Below are 22,088 nucleotides of genomic sequence, written 5' to 3'. Positions count from 1 at the left end.
TAAAGGCGTGCGCCACCACTGCCCAGCCTGTTGCCTTTTTTCTTATGGTTTATGGATATTTTTGTATTCTGGATCCTAAAGATTTATTATTATATATGATGAAAATATCTTCCTACTCTGTGACTTTTCTTGTAGTTTTGTTTATTTTGGTGTAGGTCTTAATGTGAAGGTAGCCAGATTTGGCTGTGTGTGTGTTACCACTACCTGGCTGTGTGCCACCCCCCCCCCCCCCCCCCCCCCCCGGTTTCTCTGTGTAATAGTCTAGCTGTCCTGGAACTAGCTGTTGTGGACCAGGCTGGCCTTGAACTCACAGAGATCCATCTGCCTCCCTAGTGCTGGGATTAAGGGCGTGCATGCCACCACCACCTGGTGTGCTTATGTACAATTTGGAAATTTTTTTCTAGTGTGTGATATAGGGATCTCATTTATGGTTTGCATTTAAATTTCTCAAATAACTGAGCCTTGTTTCCCCAACCCCTGAGGTATACCATATTCCACACATCTGCACGTCTGTTTTTATTTTGTTTAAATTTAATTATATTGTGTGTGTGTGTGTGTGTATGTGGTGTGAGGTTCTCTATCATGTGGGTCCTGGGTATTGAATTCAGGTTGTCAGGTTTGGTTGCACATTCTTTTACCCTCTGAGCCATCTCATTGGCTTCACATCTGTTTTTAGTTTTTCTTACTGGTTTTATTGCCCTGTTTGGCTAGTTCTATCACTGCCACATTGATTTAATGATGATAGCTTTATAATTAAGTCTTTGTATATTCCTTTTTTTCTTAAGGATTATTTTATCTGTTTTTGTGTCTCCTTTAGGGTTAGTTTTTCAATTTCTGGGAAGAATGATTGGATTTTTATTGGATTTGCATCTACCTCTATTGAAAATTGTAGTCTTAGTTTATAATCTTGGTTGTGATTTAAGTCAGGTCTTCTCTTAGTTTGTTCTCTGATGCCCCTTTTGTGGCACTATGGACTAAACTCAGTGATTCACACGTACTAGACCAGTGTTCTTCTGCCAAGTTGTGTTTCTCCTTTTCCCCCTCATGTATCGCAGACTGTTACTAGTTGTATGTAGCCAAGGATAACCTTGAATTTTGGATCTTCAGTCTCCTCCAGAATTACAGACATTTATTACCATTATGCTCAGTTCCTTGGTAGCCTTTTAGATAGCATGGTGTATGCAGTGCTGGGGATTGAACCTAGAATTTCATGCGTGTTAGACAAGCAAACTACATCCTCAGCCCCCGCAGTCCTGTTTTTTTTTTATTGTTAATTTTTTTCACATACTTATTTATGTTGGCCTTGAATTCATTCTTTAGCTCAGGCTGGACTAGAATTTGAGGTTTTCTTAGCACAGTCTATGGAATTAGGGGCTCTGCTGCCAGCTCCCTTCCCCCATTTGTGCTGAGGCTTGACTCCAGGACCTTTTGCACGATAGCTAGACAAGTGCTCTGCAACTGGGCTGTACCAGTCTAATTTTCTATTCTGTTTTCATAAGCAGCGTGGTGAATTGATCTTACATTGTTGAACTCTCAGGACGTATGTCATGGATTTCCTTCCTACATTTTAACATCTTAAAATAAAAATAGAACCCTGTTGATGGTATTGTATATAATGAATTGCGTGCCCCGGCAGGTGTCATCATATAGTTACAATTGCTTGCACAAGCACAGGCTTGGTCAGGACTCTTAATTTTCTTATCACTTTAGAGAATCTGTGCATTGTTTCATACTATTTCATGTCAAACAGTGCAACAGAACACAGAAGCAGTTGCTAAACGGGCGTCTGCCTTCAAAGAAAATCCCACAGATAATAGCAAAGCGTTTTAGGGAACGCTGCATCACCAACACTTGCTGACAGAAAATAGTTTTGTTAGGAACAAGTGAATAGGTTTGAAGAGTTAGAAGAGCGACTCACAGAACCCTGAATGTAAATTAGGAATGCCCTGCTAATTTCTCTGAATCATAGGGCCATGGGTATATGTGCGCGCACGCGTACATTCATACATGTACAACATAGTATAAAAGTCCTACCTAAATAATTCCAAAGGTTTTTTTTTTAAATTTTGGTAAGTCTAAACGAAAATCCTAGATAATAAGGAAATAGGATATTTTATTAATTGATTGTTTTTCCCTCTACAGGTATGTATCACTGTGCCCAGCTAACCTTGTAAGATGAATTGGGGAGCATTCCCTCTTTTTTGAAACAGGTCTGTTTAATAGAAGTGATCTGATTATTGAAAGTTAGACAGATCTCCATTTCCTTTTTTGGTAGGTTTTGGATTTGATTGATGATTGATTTGTTTTTGGAGACGGGTTTTCTCTGTGTAGTCCTGGCTTTCCTGGAGCTTGCTCTGTAGCCCATGCAGAGATCCGCCTGCCTCTGCCTCCTGAGTGCTGGGATGAAAGGTGTGTGCCACCACTGCCCGGCTGGACTTGATTTAGCCGTAGCCTCTTCTCTCCCATGCTATGGCCTTTTGGCTTTTCTTGAGTTTTTCTTTTCTTTTTGGTGATTTATACAAAATAAAGTTTCCTTTCTTAGAAAAGTATAAATTCTCAACTGTTTTGATAAATACAGGGGTTTTTTTTTGATGATGTTTAAGAAATTGACTTTAATTACCATTTTTTTATTAGTGTTGTTCATAAGTAAGTAACTAACCTGTACTTTCCAGACTTCTCCAGCTGTTCATTTTATGGGTGCTTTGTGTTTCTACGCTGGGAACTATTATTGCCTTCCTTCTGCTTTGTTTCTGTGTGTTCTGACATTAAAACAAATTCATTTGGAGGCTTGCTTATTTTTCTTACCCCCCCCCTTTTTTAAGGCAGGGTTTCTCTATAGTTGTGGAGCTCTTGTAGACCAGGCTGGCTTCAAACTCACAAAGATCCACCTGCCTCTGCCTCCCAAGTGCTGGGATTAAAGGCGTGCGCCACCACTGCCCGGCTATTTAACTTATTTTTGAGGTACATGTATTGAAATTTGAAAACTTTTCTCTGATAACTAGGTCTTATGATTTTGATGCCTCTTTATTTTTGTTATTAAGTGGTTCTAAATACATTGTCTTTTTCAGTTTGTTGTTGTTGTTGTTGTTAAAGATGAGGTCTCATGTAACCCTCTCTAACTGGCCTGAAACTTGGTGTTCAAACTTGCTGTTAGCCATTGTAGTTTTTGGAGCCTGTCCTGGAACTAACTCTTGTACACCAGGCTGACCTCAAACTCACAGAGATCAGCCTGCCTCTGCTTCCCAAGTGCTGTGATTAAAGGTGTGCGCCACCCCTGCCCAGCTGTTTTGTTTTTGTTTTTTGAGACCGAGTTTCTCTGTGTAGCCCTGTCTGACCTAGAACTTGCTTTGTAGACCAAGCTGGTCTACAATTCAGAGATTTGCCTGCCTCTGTGAGTGCTGGGACTAAAGGCATGCATCACTACGCCTGGCCTGCTTCCCTTTTTGAATGATTTAATTTTGACTGTTATTTGGCTCCTACCTTTAACACTACGATGATTGTACTGTATTAACTTCTCTCTGTTTGTGGAGTGGGTCTGTACTATTAATATTTTTTTATTCTTTTGAAAGAGGGTTTCTCTGTGTCCTAGAACTAGCTCTTGTAGAGAGCAGCCTGGCCTCGAACTCAAGAGATTCACCTGCCTGATAGGTGTTATTTATAATATTTAACTTTGAATTCATGATAGCACAGTTTCTAGTTTGGTTAAATTGTTTTGTGTTTTTGTTTTAAGTGACAAATCACTTTTGTAAAAATAATTGACAAAGCTTTCTTTGTGTTCTGGCATAGTTCATACAGTTTGGGGAAAACTTGATGATTTTTGAAAGTGTTATACCTAACAGCTGTATTTATTTTAAAAATCTTTATGGTGATGACACTCTTTTTTTTCTTCCTCCTCTTTCTTTTTTTAGTGTTAGGATTGAGCCCAGGGTCTTGTACATGGTAGATGAGCATGTTATCACCAAGCTGCCTCTCCAGCCTAGGGTCTGTGTCTAACAAAGTTACTACTGGTAATTTGCATGTCCCCTCAATGTGTTAGCGTTAGTCTTAGAAGTTTGCCATTTTTTTCTATATCGCCCCCCCACAACTTTTAGGTTTTTAGTTTAGTAGTATTTTATTTTCTTTGTACTTTCTTTTAAAAAAAAAAAAGCCAGCCTTAGATTATTCCTTCCTTAAATTAGGTGGTTCCTTAGTTTAGTTCCAGGGAAAGATTGAAGTTTAAACGCTCATTGATAGTCAGCTTGGAACATATTTACTGCTGGTCTTGTAGGGCAAACCCAGCCTGTTCTTTTAACAGCTCAAGGATTTATTAAGTTACTTGTGCAAAATTTAATTGCTAATTGCATTAACAGAAGATCAGTGTAGAAAGACTCTACAGTTTTGCAGCTGCCAATTTAAAAACATTGTTCTAGTTATGGAAAGGCCCAGTATTCTTGCCAGTGTTTAGGACATGTGGAGACCATTATTGGTGTTAGTACTACAACTGCAGCATCTCCGAGACCTAACATAGCATATTTAGGAAAAGTGGTAATAGAAGTCGTGTTCATGTCGGTAAGGTATAGTAGTTACTTTTAGTGTTGGTGTTGTGGTAGGACAGTGATGTTAACTGTTCATAGTTTACCATGGTGGCCCATGCCCTTAATCCCAGCATTTGGGAGGCAGAGGCAGGTAGAATCTCTAGTTCAAGGCCATCTGGTCTACATAGGAGTTCCATGACAGTCGGGGTTACATAGAAAGACTAATTCTCAAACAACCCCAAGCAAAAATAATTAATAAAACCATAAATAAATGTTCAAAGTTTATATTTGTGGTATTGCATAGAACCCAGTTTCATAATGCTGGGCAAGCACTTTAGCACTGAACTATATAAAAAGTACAAAGTGGCAATATGTGATTTTTTTTTTTAAAGTAGTCACCAGACAATTAAGAGAATTAGTTTGAATAAAGTAGTTGAAGGTGAGCGTACAGAAACTGTAAATGGAAGGCATATAGAGTAGCTCCACCTGTCATTCCAGCACTCAGGAGGCTGGGACAGGAAGATTGTTGTGATTCAAAGGCAGCCTGGGCTGTTGTGAGAATTCTTTTAAAAAAATCAAAACCTAGCCGGGCGGTGGTGGCACACACCTTTAATCCCAGCACTTGGGAGGCAGAGGCAGGCGGATCTCTGTGAGTTCGAGGCCAGCCTGGTCTACAAGAGCTAGTTCCAGGACAGGAACCAAAAACTACGGCGAAACCCTGTCTCGAAAATTAAAAAAAAAAAAAAAAAAATCAAAACCTAGCAATAGCAAATGAGTCGCCAGGTGAGGATGCCTGCTGCTAACCCTGACTACCTGGGTTCAGTTCTTCGAGACCACATGATAGAAAAGGAAGGCTGACTTGGAGACTGTCATCTGACCTTCACTGGGATGTGAGTCTTGCGAATGTGTACATCCACATGTATCTACTCATAAACACTAAATAAAGAAGTATAATGAAAATTAAAAACACAACGACACAAAACCCATTAAGTTCTAATGTAGTAGAAAGGCTTTGTTTTGTTTTGAGAGAGGGTCTCTTTGTGTAGTCCTGGCTATCTTTGAAGTTACTTACTATTTAGACCAGGCTGTCCTCAGTCAGACTCAAGGAGTACCCTCTGCTTCTTCAGTGCTGGGATTTAAGGTATTGCACTACCATGCCCAGCCTAAGTTGTTGTTTTTTAAATGCAAGGTTATATATATGACTCATTGAGAAAGGGACTGCGTAAGAAAAACACTCAGCTAAGTTAACAAATTATCAGATGACTAGGCCAGCAATTAATTAAATATCCAGTTTGGTAAAAGATGGCTGCAGGGATTTGAGGAACAAAGGAAATGGACAAGGAAGCACTTCCTTATAACACTAACGTTTCTTTACCCTGCATTGCAGTTGATGGGAAATGATTTTTTTAAGTTTTACCTGTGGATGGTTTTATTTCATATATTTTTGTCCAATGTAGATTAAATTAATCTCTCTATTTTATGTTTAAATACCGTCTTCATCCTCGTTTTACACATTGCACTCCAGTACTGCACTTACAGCTAAAGACAGAATACTCTACTTGAGGAGACGCGAGTAGGACTTTGAAAATCTCAGCAAAAGGTACAAAGCAACTTAAAAATCAGTCACAGTTGAAGTGGGAGAGGGTGAACCAGAGTTGTTATGTTTGTTCCATTGTGATAAACAGTAGAATGTTATATGGCAACAGTGGATTGGTAAATTACTGCATGAATTTAAAGGACATTGTTTTATAAAAGAGTTAATGCTTTCTATGTCTGCAAACAAGTGCAAAACCTGTACTATTTCTACCATCGAGCTAGTCTTAAAAGCATTTAACAACACAGCGTGGTATTGTTAGCTTTCAAATGCAGCTAAATTTAGAGGATATTTTTGGCAGTTCTTAATATGAACAGGAATAGGGGTTTTGGAAAAATAAGGGTTTTAAGTTTGTCATTTTAGGGCCAATTTTTAATAGATTGTGAAAGTTCGGACTCAAACTTTAAACAAACAAAACCTTGAAATTACCAATTGGCACAAAATGGTTTTATGGAAAAACTAGTCTAACAAAAACTTGGCATTGAATTCCTGAGTGAAACATACAAAAAGTTCCAAGTGGGACAGGGCAAAGAAGGACAGACAGAGTTCTTCCATTCACAGCAGCAGGCATTCTCTCTGCGTGAGGGGCTTGGAGCCTGGACCTCACAGCTGTGCCCACCGTGTGGGTGCTGGGAATTGACTCTGGGTCCTCTGGAAGAACAGTCAGTGATCTTAACTGCTGAGCCATGTCTCCAGCCCCAGATTTAATTTTTTAAATTTTTTTTTGTTTGTGGGTTTTTTTTTTTTTTTTTTTTTTTTTTTTTTTTTTTTTTTTTTTGAGAGAGGGTTTCTCTGTAGCTTTGGAGCCTGTCCTGGAACTAGCTCTTTTAGACCAGGCTGGCCTCGAGCGAACTCAGAGACCTGCCTGTCTCTGCCTCTCAAGTACTGGGATTAAAGGCATGCACTACCACCGCCCAGCTTTTGTGTTTTTTTTTTTTTACACATTTCCATACTAATTTTTTTTGTACAATAAAATCATGAATTTGGATTCAACATAGAATAAAGATCAAATACCTTTGCTTTTCCTTTCTGCCAAAATCAAATTGAGGATAAAAATAAAAACCTGGCGGTGGGGGGAACCCTGAAATGTACTTTTCATCAGAATACTGTGATTTTCTTCTTGAATAAAGCAATTTAGAACCTGTCAATGGCAAAAACCAAGAGTTTTAGAGAATGTGTGCCTAAGAAGTGGTATCCTGTAAGAGCAAGCTGTGGATATAGCCAGGTGGTGAAAGCTGAGCCATTTCCCTGTCGGTGTAGGTAGGGCTTATCTTTGGTGGTTTTGCAGAAGGAAATGCATTAAATTATCTGAGTTTCACATTTGTTTGTACACATGAATTTGCAAAATGGGTGCTGTGGCAAGAAAGGTTGGGGTATCTGGGCAGTGGTGGTACACGCCTTTAATCCCAGCACTCAGGGAAGCAGAGGCAGGCTAATTTATATGAGTTTGAGGCAAGCCTGGTCTACAAAGCAAGTTCCAGGACAGCCAGAGATATACCCTGTCTCAAAAAAACAAAAAAAATAAAACTAAACAAAATCCACAAAGGTTGGGGTTGTATTGCAATTTAGGCAAGGTACTTTATTTCTGAGCTATATTCTAAGCTCCCTTTTTCTTTTCTTTTCTTTTTTTTTAAAGACTTATTTATTGTGTATACAACATTCTGCCTCCATGTATGCCCAAACACCAGAAGAGGGCAACAGATCTCATTATAGATGGTTGTGAGCCACCATGTGGTTGCTGGAAATTGAACTCATGACCTCTGGTAGAGCAGTTTGTGCTCTTAACCACTGAGCCATCTCTCCAGCCCCCCCCCCCCTTTTTCTTTTTAAGACTGAATTCACTCTGTAGCACAGTCCAGCCTCAGTCTCCCAAGTAGGTAGGATTGTCGGCCTGTGCCACCAGGCCCATCTAAGGGGCAGTGTTTTAGTTGGCTTCTTCTGCAGGCTATGATACTGACCATGGGAAATGTTGCACTTTGCCACTATTGAATGAAAGCCTGACTGATGACATGGGTTTTTCTCTCTTGTATACTGATACTAGAAAGGATGCCTGTGACTTAGATGGTGACAGTTAGAACACAAGTTCACTACTTGTCAAAGCAGAGCTTTTCATTGGGGCTGAGGAAAGTCTCCCGGCTGTCAGTGTAACTAATTTAGTAACTCATTTATAAATGTGAACAACCAAAAGGAACAATGCTTTTGAAGAAAACCAGCCGTTTGGAAGGGGCTTCCAAAACAGCCAACTGAATAATGGAGCACTAGAGAAGAAAGTGTAATGTTGGCTATAGAATAAGCGTTGGGATCTCAGAAATATCTGGGAAGATGTTTGTCTACCAAAAAAATTTAGAAGATAACTATAGGGGGAAAACACCTTAGTTTGTTTAGGAACTCTTGCTAGGTGTGGTGGCATACTCCTTTAATTCCAGCAGAGGCTGATGGATCTCTAGATCCCAGGGCCCTCCGGGACAGCCAGGGACAACATAATAGACAGACCTTGTCTCAAATTCAAAACAAAACAAAGCATCTTATTTGTGACTTTCCAGGTAGCTAGTATAGAAAAGTAGATATAAGAAGAGAAAGTTGGGGGTCAGAGAGACAGCTCAGTGGTTAAGGGCTTATAGAAGACCAGCGTCCGTGTTGAACAGATCTACCATCTGTAACTTCAGCTCCAGAAGATCCCACACCTGCCTCTGTGGATCCCTGCACTCACATGCACATACCCACACACACAAATCCATAATTCAGAGGCAAATAAGAGGGAAGTTAGTGATAATAGAGGACAAATTTAGGAGTATTTATCCTGTAATAGGAACTCTAATAAGAGAATAGAGAAGCCAGTAGAGTGGCACTCAGGAGTTTGAGGCAGGAGAATAGTTACCGATTTGAGACCAGCCTGGGGCTGCGTGAGTACAAGTCAGCCTTTTCTGAGACCACCAAACAAAAAGAAGACTAAATAGAGAAAATGGAAGGAGCTGGCTGGGGTTCTATCTAGTTCAGTGGTAGAGCACTTAACCTAGCATGTACGAGGTCTAGAATCAATCTCTAGTTCTGAAAAAATGCATTAGCAATGCCTGGAAAAACAATAAGAAAATGTCTAGTATGCAAGAACTTAGCTTGACCTTATGACATAGATATTGTAATACCAGTGGGAAAGACTGAGGCAGGAATTGCTTCAGAAACTGAAAAAGAAGGCTGAGATTCAACTTTCTGGTAGACTACCTGATCTTTGTTCAAAGGCCCTTGAAACATGTAGTACCAAAAAACCAAGAAAATTTCCTTTGTTTAAGAAGCGGTCAAATCTTGATTGAAGGGCCCACTGAGCATACATTTGAGTTGAGAAGAGCTTGTTAGAATGATAACAGCGAAAATAAATAAAAACTGATGAGATTTAAGAATATCTGACTTTAGCCGGGCGGTGGTGGCACACACCTTTAATCCCAGCACCAGGGAGGCAGAGGCAGGCGGATCTCTGGCAGTTCGAGGCCAGCCTGGTCTACAAGAGCTAGTTCCAGGACAGGCACCAAAGCTACAGAGAAACCCTGTCTCGAAAAACAAAAACAAACAAAAAAAAGAATATCTGATTTCAGCCAGGCATATAGTGGCTAATTTAGTACCAGCACTTGGGAAGCAAAAGGCAAGAGGGTGAGTTTGAGGACAGCCTGGTCTAATAGTAAGTTCAGGCAGCCAGGGCTGAATAGTAAGACCCTGTCCTGAAAAATAAATAGAATAGCTGACTTTGAGGGTTAACCTAAGAGAAATAAAATATGGATCTGGATTTGAACAACGTGGCAAAAAATGAGGAAAGCTTACTTTGGAGGGAAGATATTAGGTTTTCATAGCTGTAAATTTTCACCATTTTTACTTTCTGAAAATAATTCTGGACAGGCTTACTTTTGTTACTCTTGGGAAGTTTGAACCATTTTATCTACTATATATATATATTTTTTTTGTTTTGTTTTGTTTGTTTGTTTGTTTTGTTTTTCGAGACAAGGTTTCTTTGTGGTTTTGGAGCCTGTCCTGGAACTAGCTCTTGTAGACCAGGCTGGTCTCAAACTCACAGAGATCCGCCTGCCTCTGCCTCCCGAGTGCTGGGATTAAAGGCGTGCGCCACCACCGCCCGGCTCTACCATATATTTTACAAATTAGTTCTCCGAGTGTGACAGAAATGACGGTAGTCAGCCATTTTATTAAATCAAAGGTCTAGGGTACCACAAGCAAAAGCGTGGTTTTTGTATATGTATATTGGCAATATACATATCTAAGACTCCTGTTAATTTACCGAAGAAAGTAGTCAAAGCAATGTGTGGGTATACGGAACTAGAACTCAGCTGGATTGCCATAAGTTTGAAGCCAGCATGGACTGCGCTGTAAGATCCTGTCTCTCTCTCCACCTCCCCAAAAGGAAATTAAAGAAATATAAAATCAACAAATTATCCTAAATTCTGAATTTAAGAGATAAAATGCCATTGCTCTTCCTACTGAGTTGGTGGGAGTGTTTATTGCTCTATTTTAAAGATTGGAAGTAAGGAAGCGTGGGAATTTTGTGGATTTCTCCCAGTTCAGTATTTCCCTTAAAACTTCATTTTTCCATTGTGACTTCTTCCAGAATTACGACTTATGTACCAGGAGGGAATAGTTTTCCAAACTAGGGTGAAGGAATCTCAGAGATGCTTTGAGGGTGATTGAGAAAGGTAGTAATAATTTGGTTCTCTGTTCTTTTTCATTTGGATTTCATCTTGGTGCTCTGAACCATTCTGCTTATTTGGCTACTTTTGGAGGTTGGTTCCTGCTCCACAGCACACAGACACTTCCACAGACAAATCTGTGTCATTGTTGGCCCACCTTTTGCAATGACCCTTACTTGATTTTACCCCAGAGAGTATTTCTAACAACACAATTTCATTTTGATTGTCAGAGGGAATTAACAAGTCTAACCCTGGAGGGGTTACAAAGCCCTCAGTATAGTCATTTCTACTTGCAAGTACAAAGTGTATTTTTCCAAACCTATTTGAGTTTTGCAATGGCCCTCTTCCATGTTTGCTAGAGTATGTTAGAATATTTGTATGATTAAAAGATGAAAATAACAGCAGATAATTGTCTCCTGGCACTGTCAGGTTCATATTGTAGAATGAATATGGGGGGTGGGGGTGGGGTGGGGTAGGGGGGTGCTGAAGTATTCTGAGCCCAGGGTAGTGCCTTGATCAAAGCAGTGGTAGGAGGATTAGTCTTCCACAGATAACATGAATGCTTCAGAATTTGGCACCTATTCAACTTGTGCTGGGTTCCTAGTCATTTGTTATGGGAGTGGCAGTAAAGAGCAAGGCCACTTGAGAGGCTATTTTCATGCCTCAGGGATCAGGAAGTATGAAGCTGAGAGACAGTAATAAGACTGGAGATAATAAGAACTGGGATGGATTGCTGAGAAGTTCTGCAAAGAAGTAGTTGACAAGATCTGGCACCCCGGACTGACAGTGGGGAAGAAGGAGAAAGGAATAGTGGCCAAGAGTCGTCAGTCTGGTAGAGGCATAAGGTTCTCCTTTGAGTATATAAATTTTTTTTTTTTTTTTTTTTTGGTTTTTCGAGACAGGGTTTCTCTGTAGCTTTGGAGCCTGTCCTGGAACTAGCTCTTGTAGACCAGGCTGATCTCGAACTCACAGAGATCCGCCTGCCTCTGCCTCCCAAGTGCTGGGATTAAAGGCGTGCGCCACCACTGCCCGGCTTGAGTATATAAATTTTGGTGGTCTGTGCAAATAGCCCAGGGGAGTAGAGAGAAAACAGTAAGGGAAAATATAGTTAAGTGTACCAGACTAGGATTAGGCTTCAGTTTTAGTGTGGTGAGGGGAGTCAGGGCAGCTAGCTGTGTAGAGAAGGGGAAGAGACTTAGGATGGCACTTGGAAAAACAGGCAGGAATGAACTTCAGAATCAGTGGAATTGATTACCTGTTAGAGTCTTAATAGAAAAGCCAAGAGAGATAAAAGTGGAGCAAAGTAGTTGTTAAACAAGTTGAGAATCTTTAGAGTTAATGGGAATTAGTCTTATGTAGGGAGATTTGAGGAATGTGGAACCTAAGAACCTTAATGTATCCCCTTAGTTGGCTTAATTTCATGTAATATTTCATTATGCTTAGAAGGTTAACTTAGCCTGGCAGTGGTGGTGCACACCTTTAATCTCAGCACACCTTTAATCGGGCGGCAGAGGCAGGCGGATCTCTGTGAGTTTGAGGCCAGCTTGGTCTACAAGAGCTAGTTCCAGGACAGGCTCCAAAGCCACAGAGAAACCCTGTCTTGAACCCCTCCCCCCAAGAAAAAAAGGGTTAACTTAGATTTGTCATTTCATAGTTGCAATTTTAAAAAGGGAAAAGAATTCTAGCCAGAGGTAATTCTGGTAGGGAGTGGGTGGTGACAGCTTAGAGCATGTACACTTTGTTTTTCATGGTTGAACGGGTTTTTTGTTTATTAATTTAGCCATCATTTGTTTTAATTTCAAATTGTTTTTAACACAAAACAGCTATTTCTTGGAAGTGAATAGAATCATCGCTGACACACTGAAAAACATTTGTTATATAAGTTTTGGGTTTCTCGTGATATTTCTTTAATAACTATATGGCCCTAGTGTGTCAGGCCAGGGTTGAGATGTTCTGCCATTTTTGTTTACTGAAGTGTGTGTGCCTGTGTGGTGCTGGGAGGTACTTGGGAGAATGGTAGGAAAGAGAATGATGGAAAGACAGTTTGGAGTTAGAACTTAAGATTAAACAGGAATGATGCTTAGAAAATTACTTTGTTAAAATTTTCATGAGTATATAGTATTTACTAACAAAATTAAAGGCCAAAGAAAGATGCATCTAATAGCTCCATTTAGATTGAATTAAAAACTGAGAAAATAGAGATAGGGAAACCATTGAGGAGATTTACGCAGTACTTAGAAACAGGCAAGTAAAATCTTTGGTGTCTGATCTTTTGAAGTAGGAACCAAATAGTATTTGGTAATATTACTTGATATGTTAAGTTTTTGTTTTTTGCTAAGTAGGCGAGATAGAATTAAGGTCATTGGGGTGCCTTGCAAAATCCCAAGGAAAGAGAAAGTGAGACTTCAGGGAGTTCTGGGCTCAGAATCCAAAATTCAGTTGGTAAGCATCCTCTTGCCCCTTTGTCTACTTTCTCAGGGCATTCACTTGATTCTTTTTGTTGGTGGACTTTATTTCACTGGTCTAAACCATAGTGGGAAAATGACTTCTCGGTTCCTGTTTTCTAGCAGTCTAGACTGAGAGATGGAGGTAGGCAGAGAGTGCAAGCAGGATCAGTGGAGATTCTCATTCTTGCTCATGGTTGCAGACTTTTGAGAGTAGGAAGTTGATTTTATTGTGCTCAAAGATGAACTTTAAAAAAAGAATTAAATACACTGAAAAATTGCATAAATCAATTAAGAAAGGCAGTGGCACACACCTTTAAGGTGTAGTCTGCGAGCGAGTTCCAGGACAGCCAGAGCTACACAGAGAAACCCTGTCTCAAGGTGGGGGGGGGGGAGAAGAGGAGTCACTCACTGTAAAATGAAATTCCAGAGTGTTCTTACTGCCATTACCTTTACTATAATTAGGTACTTTGGGTTTCTATGATTGTTCAATATAGTGGTTGAAAGAGAGGGTATATAAGTTTAGAGAAGTAATGTAAAAATTGTGCAGAAATTTCCCACAGTAAATTACAGAATGAATTTTTAGTTGAACCTTAAAATAGTTGCCAGGAGGTGGTGGCATACACTTTAATTCCATCACTTGGAAGGCAGAGGTCAGCCTGGTCTACAGAATTAGGTTCTAGTACAGCCAAGGCTACATAGAGAAACCCTGTCTTGAAAAGTCAAAACAAACAAACAAACAAACAAAAACCAACCCAAAACAAAAATAAAAGATCATTGACTGCTTTTCCAGAGGACCCAGGTTCAAATTCTAAAATACATGTGGTAGCTTATAACCATCCATAACTCTACTTCCAGGGGAAACTTGGCACCCTTTTCTAGCCAGCGGCATGAACCATGTATGTTATGCATTCACATAAGGTAAATCATTTTTTGTTTTTGAGACAGGGTTTCTCTGTGTGGTCCTGGCAGTCCTGGAATTCCCTCTGTAGACCAGGCTGGTCACAGACTCAGATATCTGCCTGACTCTGCCTCCCCTGGTGCTAGCATTAAAGGTGTGCTCTGATACCACCACCTGGCTCAAATAAATCTTTAAAAGAGATGTGTATATAGGCAGTATCCCAACCTACCAAATTTATTTATTTTTGGGTTTTTGAGACAGGGTTTCCTCCATGTACCCCTGACATTCTGGAGCTTGCTCTGTAGACCAGGCTGGCCTGGGACTTAATAGAGATTGACCTGCCTCTTCCTTTCAAGTATTGGGTTTAAAGGTGTGTATCACCACTACCCTGCAGTGAATTTATTTTTATTCTATTGATTTATTTGAGACATGACCTCACTAGACAGGCTCTTACTGTGTAGCTGAGACTGATTTGGAATCCTCTGTGTAGCCCAGATTGGTCTTGAACTTGTGAGTCTCCTGCCTCAGCCTCCCAAATGCTGGGATTATAGGTGTATACCTGGCATGTATCTCAGTTAATAATGGGCCTGGGTAAAGGTGATCCTTTTGATGTATGTTTATATATTAGATATTTGTCGATCATAAAACTTGAGTGCTTTAGAAATGAAAATGTGACATAAAAAAAGGATACCCAAACTAACACTGACTTCACTTTTCCCCTTGATTTAGGAGTTGTGACTGATGAGAATTGAAGGCCATGGATGAAGATGGACTTGAATTACAACCACAGGCGCCAAACTCATTTTTTGATGCAACAGGTATAATGATTTGTAATTGCATTGTGCTTTTTATCTACCAGATTGAGAGTTTGTTATGGGCCCAATTGTTAACTTTCATAGTTAGTCACTCTTGGATTTTAGAATCTACAAATGGGAAAGTGAACACATTATCATCCTTCTACCCAAAAATTTGACTTCTTCATAACTGACTTTAATATTCTTGTCAGTACAAGTTGAATATCCTTAATCTGAAAATCCCAAATGCTCCAAAACCCGAAACTTATGAGTTCTGATAGGACACCACAACTAGAAAGAAAATTCCACACCCCATTTCATGGCATGGGTTGAAGTAAAAGCACTTGCATATGAAGAATGACCTTTAGACTGTATATGTAAGGCACATATAAAAGAAATGAATTTTCGTGTTTAGACTTGGATCTTAACTCATAAAACTTAACTTTTTCTGGACTGGCAGCCAAGATACTGGATTTTTCAAAAATTTTGTTTTGATTTCTCATAAGGATGTATAATTGTTCTGTTTGTAGCATTTGTTGAGAACAATATTTACTGAGCACCATATGCTGTGCAAACTGTGATCTCAGTTAAGTCATTTAATCTCTTTGGGCAAAAATTGATTCATCTCCTCTCACCCCTTTAACTAAAATGGACTCTGGAAGAGTTTCCTGTATTATGAGCTGCTTTTGGGAGTGACACTGGGGAGGAGGCTTAATAGAATCCAGTACTCTGAAGTCAAGGATGTTCCTTCTACTACCTCCCCTATCCCACTGCCCTTGCCAGTGGCATTTCTGTTCACTGTCTGTCAGTAGAGATAGACAGCCTCAAGTAGATTTTCTTCTGTCCTCCTTTTCGCTTATACCCCAATTATTTTACGTTCCAGAATAAAGGTCAAAGTCTAAGATTCCATAGTCAGGTGGAGACTGTTGGTGGTGCCAGAACAAAAAGGAGAAGAGTATGGAAAAAAAATCATGGGAAAAATGGAAAATAAAAAATACAAGTTGTGGGAAGGGAGATAGACCAAGAAGGAAAATGCATGAAAAGCATATAAACGGATGCGTTTGCCACCTATTACATTACTTAAGTTTTAGAACCATGCCTTAAGTAACTGAATGTGTTTTAGTGTTCGTAGAATTCTACTGTCTTGAAGGTTTTTTTTTTTTGTCTCAATTGTATTATTATCAATAGTTTTTCCTTATCTATTGATTTGGGGTAAGTACTTAAAAGAGTATGCTAAAAAGTGTCTTTTTAAATTTTATTTAAAAATAGATTATTTTTCCAAGGCAGAGGATCCATGGGAATCTAAATGTTTAAGAAAACTGATAAATTAGTGTATTTTGGGTGAAATTGAATAATAATTTTGTTGATTGGAATATTGAGTCCTGAAGTTGATAACTTTATTTACTTATGTCTTAGCCACTGTTGTATTGCTGTGAAGAGACACCATTTAGAAGAGAAGGCATTTAATTGGGGGCTTGCTTATAGTTTCAGAGGTTTAATCTGTTACTACTGTGGGGAACATGGCTGGAGAAGTAGCTGACAACTACAGAGTTTTATCCAAATTAGGAGGGAGGGAGAGACAGAGAGAGACTGGGCCTACCACATGGGCTTTTGAAACCTCCAAGCTCACCCTCTGTGACGCTCTTCCTCCAACAAGTACCCACCTCCTAATTCTTATAATGCTTTCAAACAGTTCCACTCCCTGATGACTAAACATTCAAATATATGATCTGATAGGGGTCACTTTTATTCAAACCATCACACTTGCTTAAGACTTTGTTTATTTTTCAGGAGCTGGTGCTACACACATGGATGGGGATCAAATTGTTGTGGAAGTACAAGAAACGGTTTTTGTGTCAGATGTTGTGGATTCAGACATAACCGTGCACAACTTTGTTCCTGATGACCCAGACTCAGTTGTAATCCAAGATGTTATTGAGGACGTTGTTATAGAAGATGTCCAGTGTCCAGATATCATGGACGAAGCAGATGTATCAGAAACAGTCATCATCCCAGAGCAAGTGCTGGACTCAGATGTAACTGAAGAAGTTTCTTTAACACATTGCACAGTTCCAGATGATGTTTTAGCTTCTGATATTACTTCAGCCTCGATATCTATGCCTGAACATGTCTTGACAAGTGAATCTATACATGTGTCTGACGTTGGTCACGTTGAACATGTGGTTCACGATACTGTAGTAGAAGCAGAAATCGTCACTGATCCTTTGGCCGCCGATGTTGTTTCAGAAGAAGTGTTGGTAGCAGACTGTGCCTCTGAAGCAGTCATAGATGCCAATGGGATCCCTGTGGATCAGCAAGATGACGACAAAACCAACTGTGAGGACTACCTTATGATTTCCTGTAAGTATTGGGGTACACTGTTGGGGTGCTGCTTTTCTAAATTAAGCCATGTTAATTTTCTCAACAGTGTAAGAAAATTAAATAATAATTGCTTAATGTTCATTAAAATTAAATGTGTAAAAAATACCTTGTCCAGGTATGGTGGTGCACACCTTTAATCCCAGCCCTTGGGAAGCAGAGGCAGGTGGATCTCTATGAGTTCGAAGCCAGCCTGATCTATATAGTGAGTTCTAGGACAGCTAAGGCTACATAGTGAGACCCTGTCTCAAATAAAACAAAATAAATGTGTAAAATGAGTTTTCAGTTTGGAGTCTGTAAGGTAATTGAAAATTGTGAAAAGTAAAATGCTTGACTTGTTTCTATATAAAGGTGGGATAGAAAGACAGTCTGTGACTTTGCAAAATCATGAAGGATGTGATTTAGGACTCTTTTAGCATTAGGAATCCTCCTCAAACAACTTGGGAAAAAAAATGTATGACCAAACTGCTTATTTTCTTGTATGCTTTATAGGTACAGGAAACAAACCACTGGATAGAGAAAATCTGAAGTATGAACTTATGTTCTTGGATGTACAATAATACTTACATACTTGAATTGTGTGTAAAATACCGTTTATGGAACAGAATGGGAAAGTGCATAGTACTGAGACATAATTTCAAGCATGACAAATTTATTAGAGCACTGAACCAAACTAAGGTGTTTGGGGGATAGCCCTCCAAATGTTTTAAGTTGGCATGAGGACAGCTGTTTCTTCTTATAACATTATACTTCTTGATTCCACTTTCAGATACAAAACTCTGGGTTGGGTAGAACTGTTTCTAACCCAGTATAAGTTCTTAACTCCTTAAAGCACTAAACTTTGGTAAATAAAAACTCATACACTATTTATAAACTTGCCTAGTTTTCATATATGATACCATATAATAGAGTTCACCAGCATTTTATAGGAAATATCTTTTAAAAGTTACTGAGGTATCTAACCTAGGTGTGCTGGTATATGCATGCCTGTAATCTCAAAACTCAGAAGGCTGAGCAAAGAGGACTTCTGCAAGCTTGAAGTAAGCCTAGGCTGCAAAATAAGATATGGTCTTAACAAGTTATGATAGAACTTTTAAAAGAAATAGTCCTTGTAAAAAGGAAGAAAAACATCCATTCCAACATGTTTTTATGGAACTTGTGTGTTTGGCATTGCTGTAGGTGATCCAGTTATTGGAAACTCCTAAATACGTAAAGAAAGCCATTGTTTCTAGGGAGAACAAAAATCTTCCATATATGCCCGCTACACAATGCACATACACACACACACAATAATACAAATTTAGAAAAGAACATAAAGCCATTGTTTCTAGGGAGAACAAAAATCCTCTTCCACATATGTGCCCGCTACACACATGCGTACACACACAATAATAAAAATTTAGAAAAGAATATGTATATTTATGTGTGGTTATAATACCTCCAAATGTTTTGCATAATATAATTCCTCATATGAAGTTTATGAGATTATCTATTTTTCTAGATTCTAACCAACACACACCAGTATTTTCCTTTTAAGTTTCTGTTGGTCTGTAGGGGGATTTGAGATGTAGCTTATTTCAAGTTTAAATTTATTTTGAAAGATAATCCTTGTAGCAGTAGAGAGTAAGAATAAGTGAACAAGAGACAGTAGTTCAAATGGTTCATGTATAAGGAAAAATACCCTTAAGTTGGGGTGTGGTAGTGGTGTAGTTCTGTAACCCCAGCACTCAGGAAGATTGAGTTCTAGGGCCGGTAAGACCTGGCTCAAAAACACAACAAGCCAGGTGGAGGTGGCACAAGTCTTTAATCTCTGCGCTTCTGTGAATTTAAGGCCAGTCTGGTCTACAGAGCAAGTTCTAGGACAGCCAAAGCTGTACTGTGAAGCCCTGTCTCAAAAAACCAAAACAAAACAAGAAAAATAAATATCCCAAAGACTTTGATAATAAAGAGGATTGAAGACAGTTGAACTCAAGAGATTAGAAAGTAAAGTGGATAAGATTTATTCTTATTAAAGATTGGTGGGACTTGGATGGGGGAAAGAATGCAGAGATGACTGGCATTTGACGCTAAGATTTCTGTCTTGGAAGATTTGGTCATGATAATCATTCAATAGGAGTAGGTTTGGTGGGTAAAGATTATGTAGGCTCTGTTAAAAATTTGATTTGCAGCCAGGCGGTGGTGGCGGCACTTGCCTTTAATCCCAGCAATGGGGTAGGGTGCAAAGGCAGGCAGATCTCTGAGTTCACGGCCAGCCTGGTCTACAAGAACTAGTTCAGGACAGGCTCCAAAGCTACAGAGAAACCCTGTCTCGAAAACCAAAAATAAGATTGAGGTTCCATTTCTTGGCAGTTGAAAATGTAAATATGCTATTTTGGAAAGAGGAGAAATTGATAAAGTAACAGAATATAGGAAGTGTCTCACATGGAAATCGCTGGTATTTCCCAGAGTGTTTGCATAATAACAGTATCAAGTATGTGATGTAGCTACTACAGAACCAGTATGGAGATTTCCTTGAAATGTAATAGAACTAATATATGATTCAGCAATCCCACTCCTGGGTATCTACCCAAAGGAAGGACTCTTGAGTCAGCATATCACAGAGAAACATACACACCCAAGTTTACTGCTACATTACAATAGCTAAGAATAAAACCAGCTAGGTAGCCACCAGCAGATGAATGGGAAAAAAAGTGGTAGAATATAGTAGCACTTTTTCAGCTGAAAGAAAAACAAAATAATTGCGGGAAAATGGATAAAACTAGAGACTGTCATGTTAAGAGAAATAAAACTCAGACATACTGTATGTTTTTAGCTCGTGATGACTCTAGATTTAAATTTGTGTTGGGGGTAGCTTATAGGTCATAAAAGTAGAAATGGAACCATGAGAGGGGGAAAAAGAAAATTTAAGATTTATTTTGTATGTATGAATGTTTTGCCTGCATGTATGTATGTGTAACATGTGCCCGTAGAAGTCAAAAGAAGGTGTTGGTTCCCCTGTAGCTGGTTGTGAGCCACTGTGTGGGTACTGAGACAAAACAGTCCTCTACAAGAGCAACTAGTGCTATTAAGCACTGAACCATCTCTCCAGCCCCAAGGAGGAACTCTTAGAGGAAAGGGAAGGTGCAGGACGGGGTGGGGGGGCGTGGAGTAACGGAATACATATGACATGAAAGCAGAAGTGTGGAGAGGAAGGCAGCCAACAATACCCGGTCATGAGGGTGAGTTGAATAACAGTATATAGCACATGCATGAAAATGCCATAATGAAACCCATTAGTTTGTGTGCTAACTTTAAAAAGTGTCAAGTATAGATATTTTGGGTATAAAATGATGTAGACATTTAAAGTTAGCTTAGGCTACAAGGTGAGACAAGGTCTCATCAAAAAGAGAAGAAAAAAGAGGTAAAATGAAAATTAGAGGTTTACAGAAGACAAAGTGACAAACTTTCAGTCTTTTCAACACTATTGAGGCTACAGAGGATTCTTTAAAAGTGTTAGTCCTTGGGAAGAAAGGGTCTTGTTGGGCAATTAGAATATTGTTGGTATTTAGATTAGTTTCAAAAAACATGTGTGAGTGGCTAGGAGAAGGAAGAAGTGAACTATAATGGGTTGAGAAATCAGTAAAAGTGGTATTAGAGTGAAACACTTTGTGTAAGCCATTATAGTTGAGAGACAGGAAGCAGTAGTATGGATTTTGCTGGCTGCTGAAATGGTGAATGTATGTTGAACATGCTTATGGGTACAGGTACAAACCACTGGACAGGGCCACTCTGACAATAGAGAAAAGAAGGCTAATGAAATAGGTGGAGTAAGGTGCAGAGAAGAGGAAGGGACTGAAGTTTATGGTCATAGTGGATGATTGTTGTGTCCTAGGCAGGGACATAAAATGTTAGTAGAATGAGGACCCTCACTAGAGACAGAAGGTTAGAGGAATGTTTGGATGTCGTAACTGCTTTTCCAGTGAGGCAGCTTCATCTCCATACCAATACAGAGTAAACTCGAGGTTGGGTGGAAAGGCAAAGGATGGTGAGAAAGGGTTGAAAAACTTGAATCTGATGGTGATGGGCCAGGGTCAGAGACTTATAGATGGATATGATATATGGAATGTAATTGAGCAGCCAGTGGAAAGTAAAGATACTTAAATTTATAAGTAAGATGCTCTAGTATAAAAACGGTATTTATTTTTAAAGTTGTAGCTTTATTTTTATTTAATGAGTGTTTTGTTTACATGTACATGGTGCATCAGGTGTGTACTTGGTATGTACCAGAAGAGGGCACCAGTTTCCTGGAACTGGAGCTATGTGTGATTGTCAGTGTGCTGGGAACTGAACCTGAATTCTTTGCAAGAGCAACAAGTGCCCTTAACTGCTGAGCCATCTCTCTACTCCTTTATTTTTTTTAAAAAAATTATGTGTGTGCTTATGCCATGGTGCCTGTGTATAGAGGTCAGAGGATGTCTTGTGGATATCTGTTCTTTCCTACTGTGTAGGTTCCAAGGATGGAACACGATTGTCAGCCTTCGTGGCAAACTTTACCCATTAATCCATCTTAGCCAAAATATTGTTTTTTAAATATGAATGCCAGCTTTTCTATAATAACACTAGGCAACCCAGCACCAAGGCCAGAGGAAATAGTTGGCTCTGTCCCAGACTGTGAAGGCGACAGCACTCTGGCTTCTCTCTGCTTTCTACCCTTCTGACTTGCACCCTTCTAGCTTTCAAAGGGCTTCCTAAGGAGTAAGGCTTAACTGTGCACCAGCCTTTAGAAAGTTCACCTCTC

The 22,088-nt window shown here is 39.4% G+C and overlaps 1 protein-coding gene across 4 annotated transcripts in view; it reads left to right on the top strand.

Moving 5' to 3' along the window:
* The window catches only part of Zfx (zinc finger protein X-linked), a 44,670-nt gene that overhangs the window by 7,089 nt on the left and 15,493 nt on the right, over positions 1-22,088 (top strand). For 2 of the 4 annotated variants that reach the window (XM_057759378.1, XM_057759374.1), the window contains exons 2-3: positions 14,868-14,956; positions 16,724-17,293. In XM_057759378.1, the coding sequence (XP_057615361.1) occupies positions 14,896-14,956; positions 16,724-17,293 (631 nt within the window). In that variant the 5' untranslated portion in view covers positions 14,868-14,895. Of the gene's footprint in view, positions 1-2,159; positions 2,211-6,069; positions 6,115-14,867; positions 14,957-16,723; positions 17,294-22,088 lie in introns of those variants that run through there. The other 2 variants (XM_057759376.1, XM_057759375.1) reach the window with 2 other exon arrangements.

This window comes from Chionomys nivalis, chromosome X, assembly GCF_950005125.1.
Source record: "Chionomys nivalis chromosome X, mChiNiv1.1, whole genome shotgun sequence".
NCBI classification, from domain to species: Eukaryota; Metazoa; Chordata; class Mammalia; order Rodentia; family Cricetidae; genus Chionomys; species Chionomys nivalis.
The sequence above is the reverse complement of the archived record's forward strand: the minus strand, read 5'-3'. Positions and strand labels throughout refer to the sequence as shown.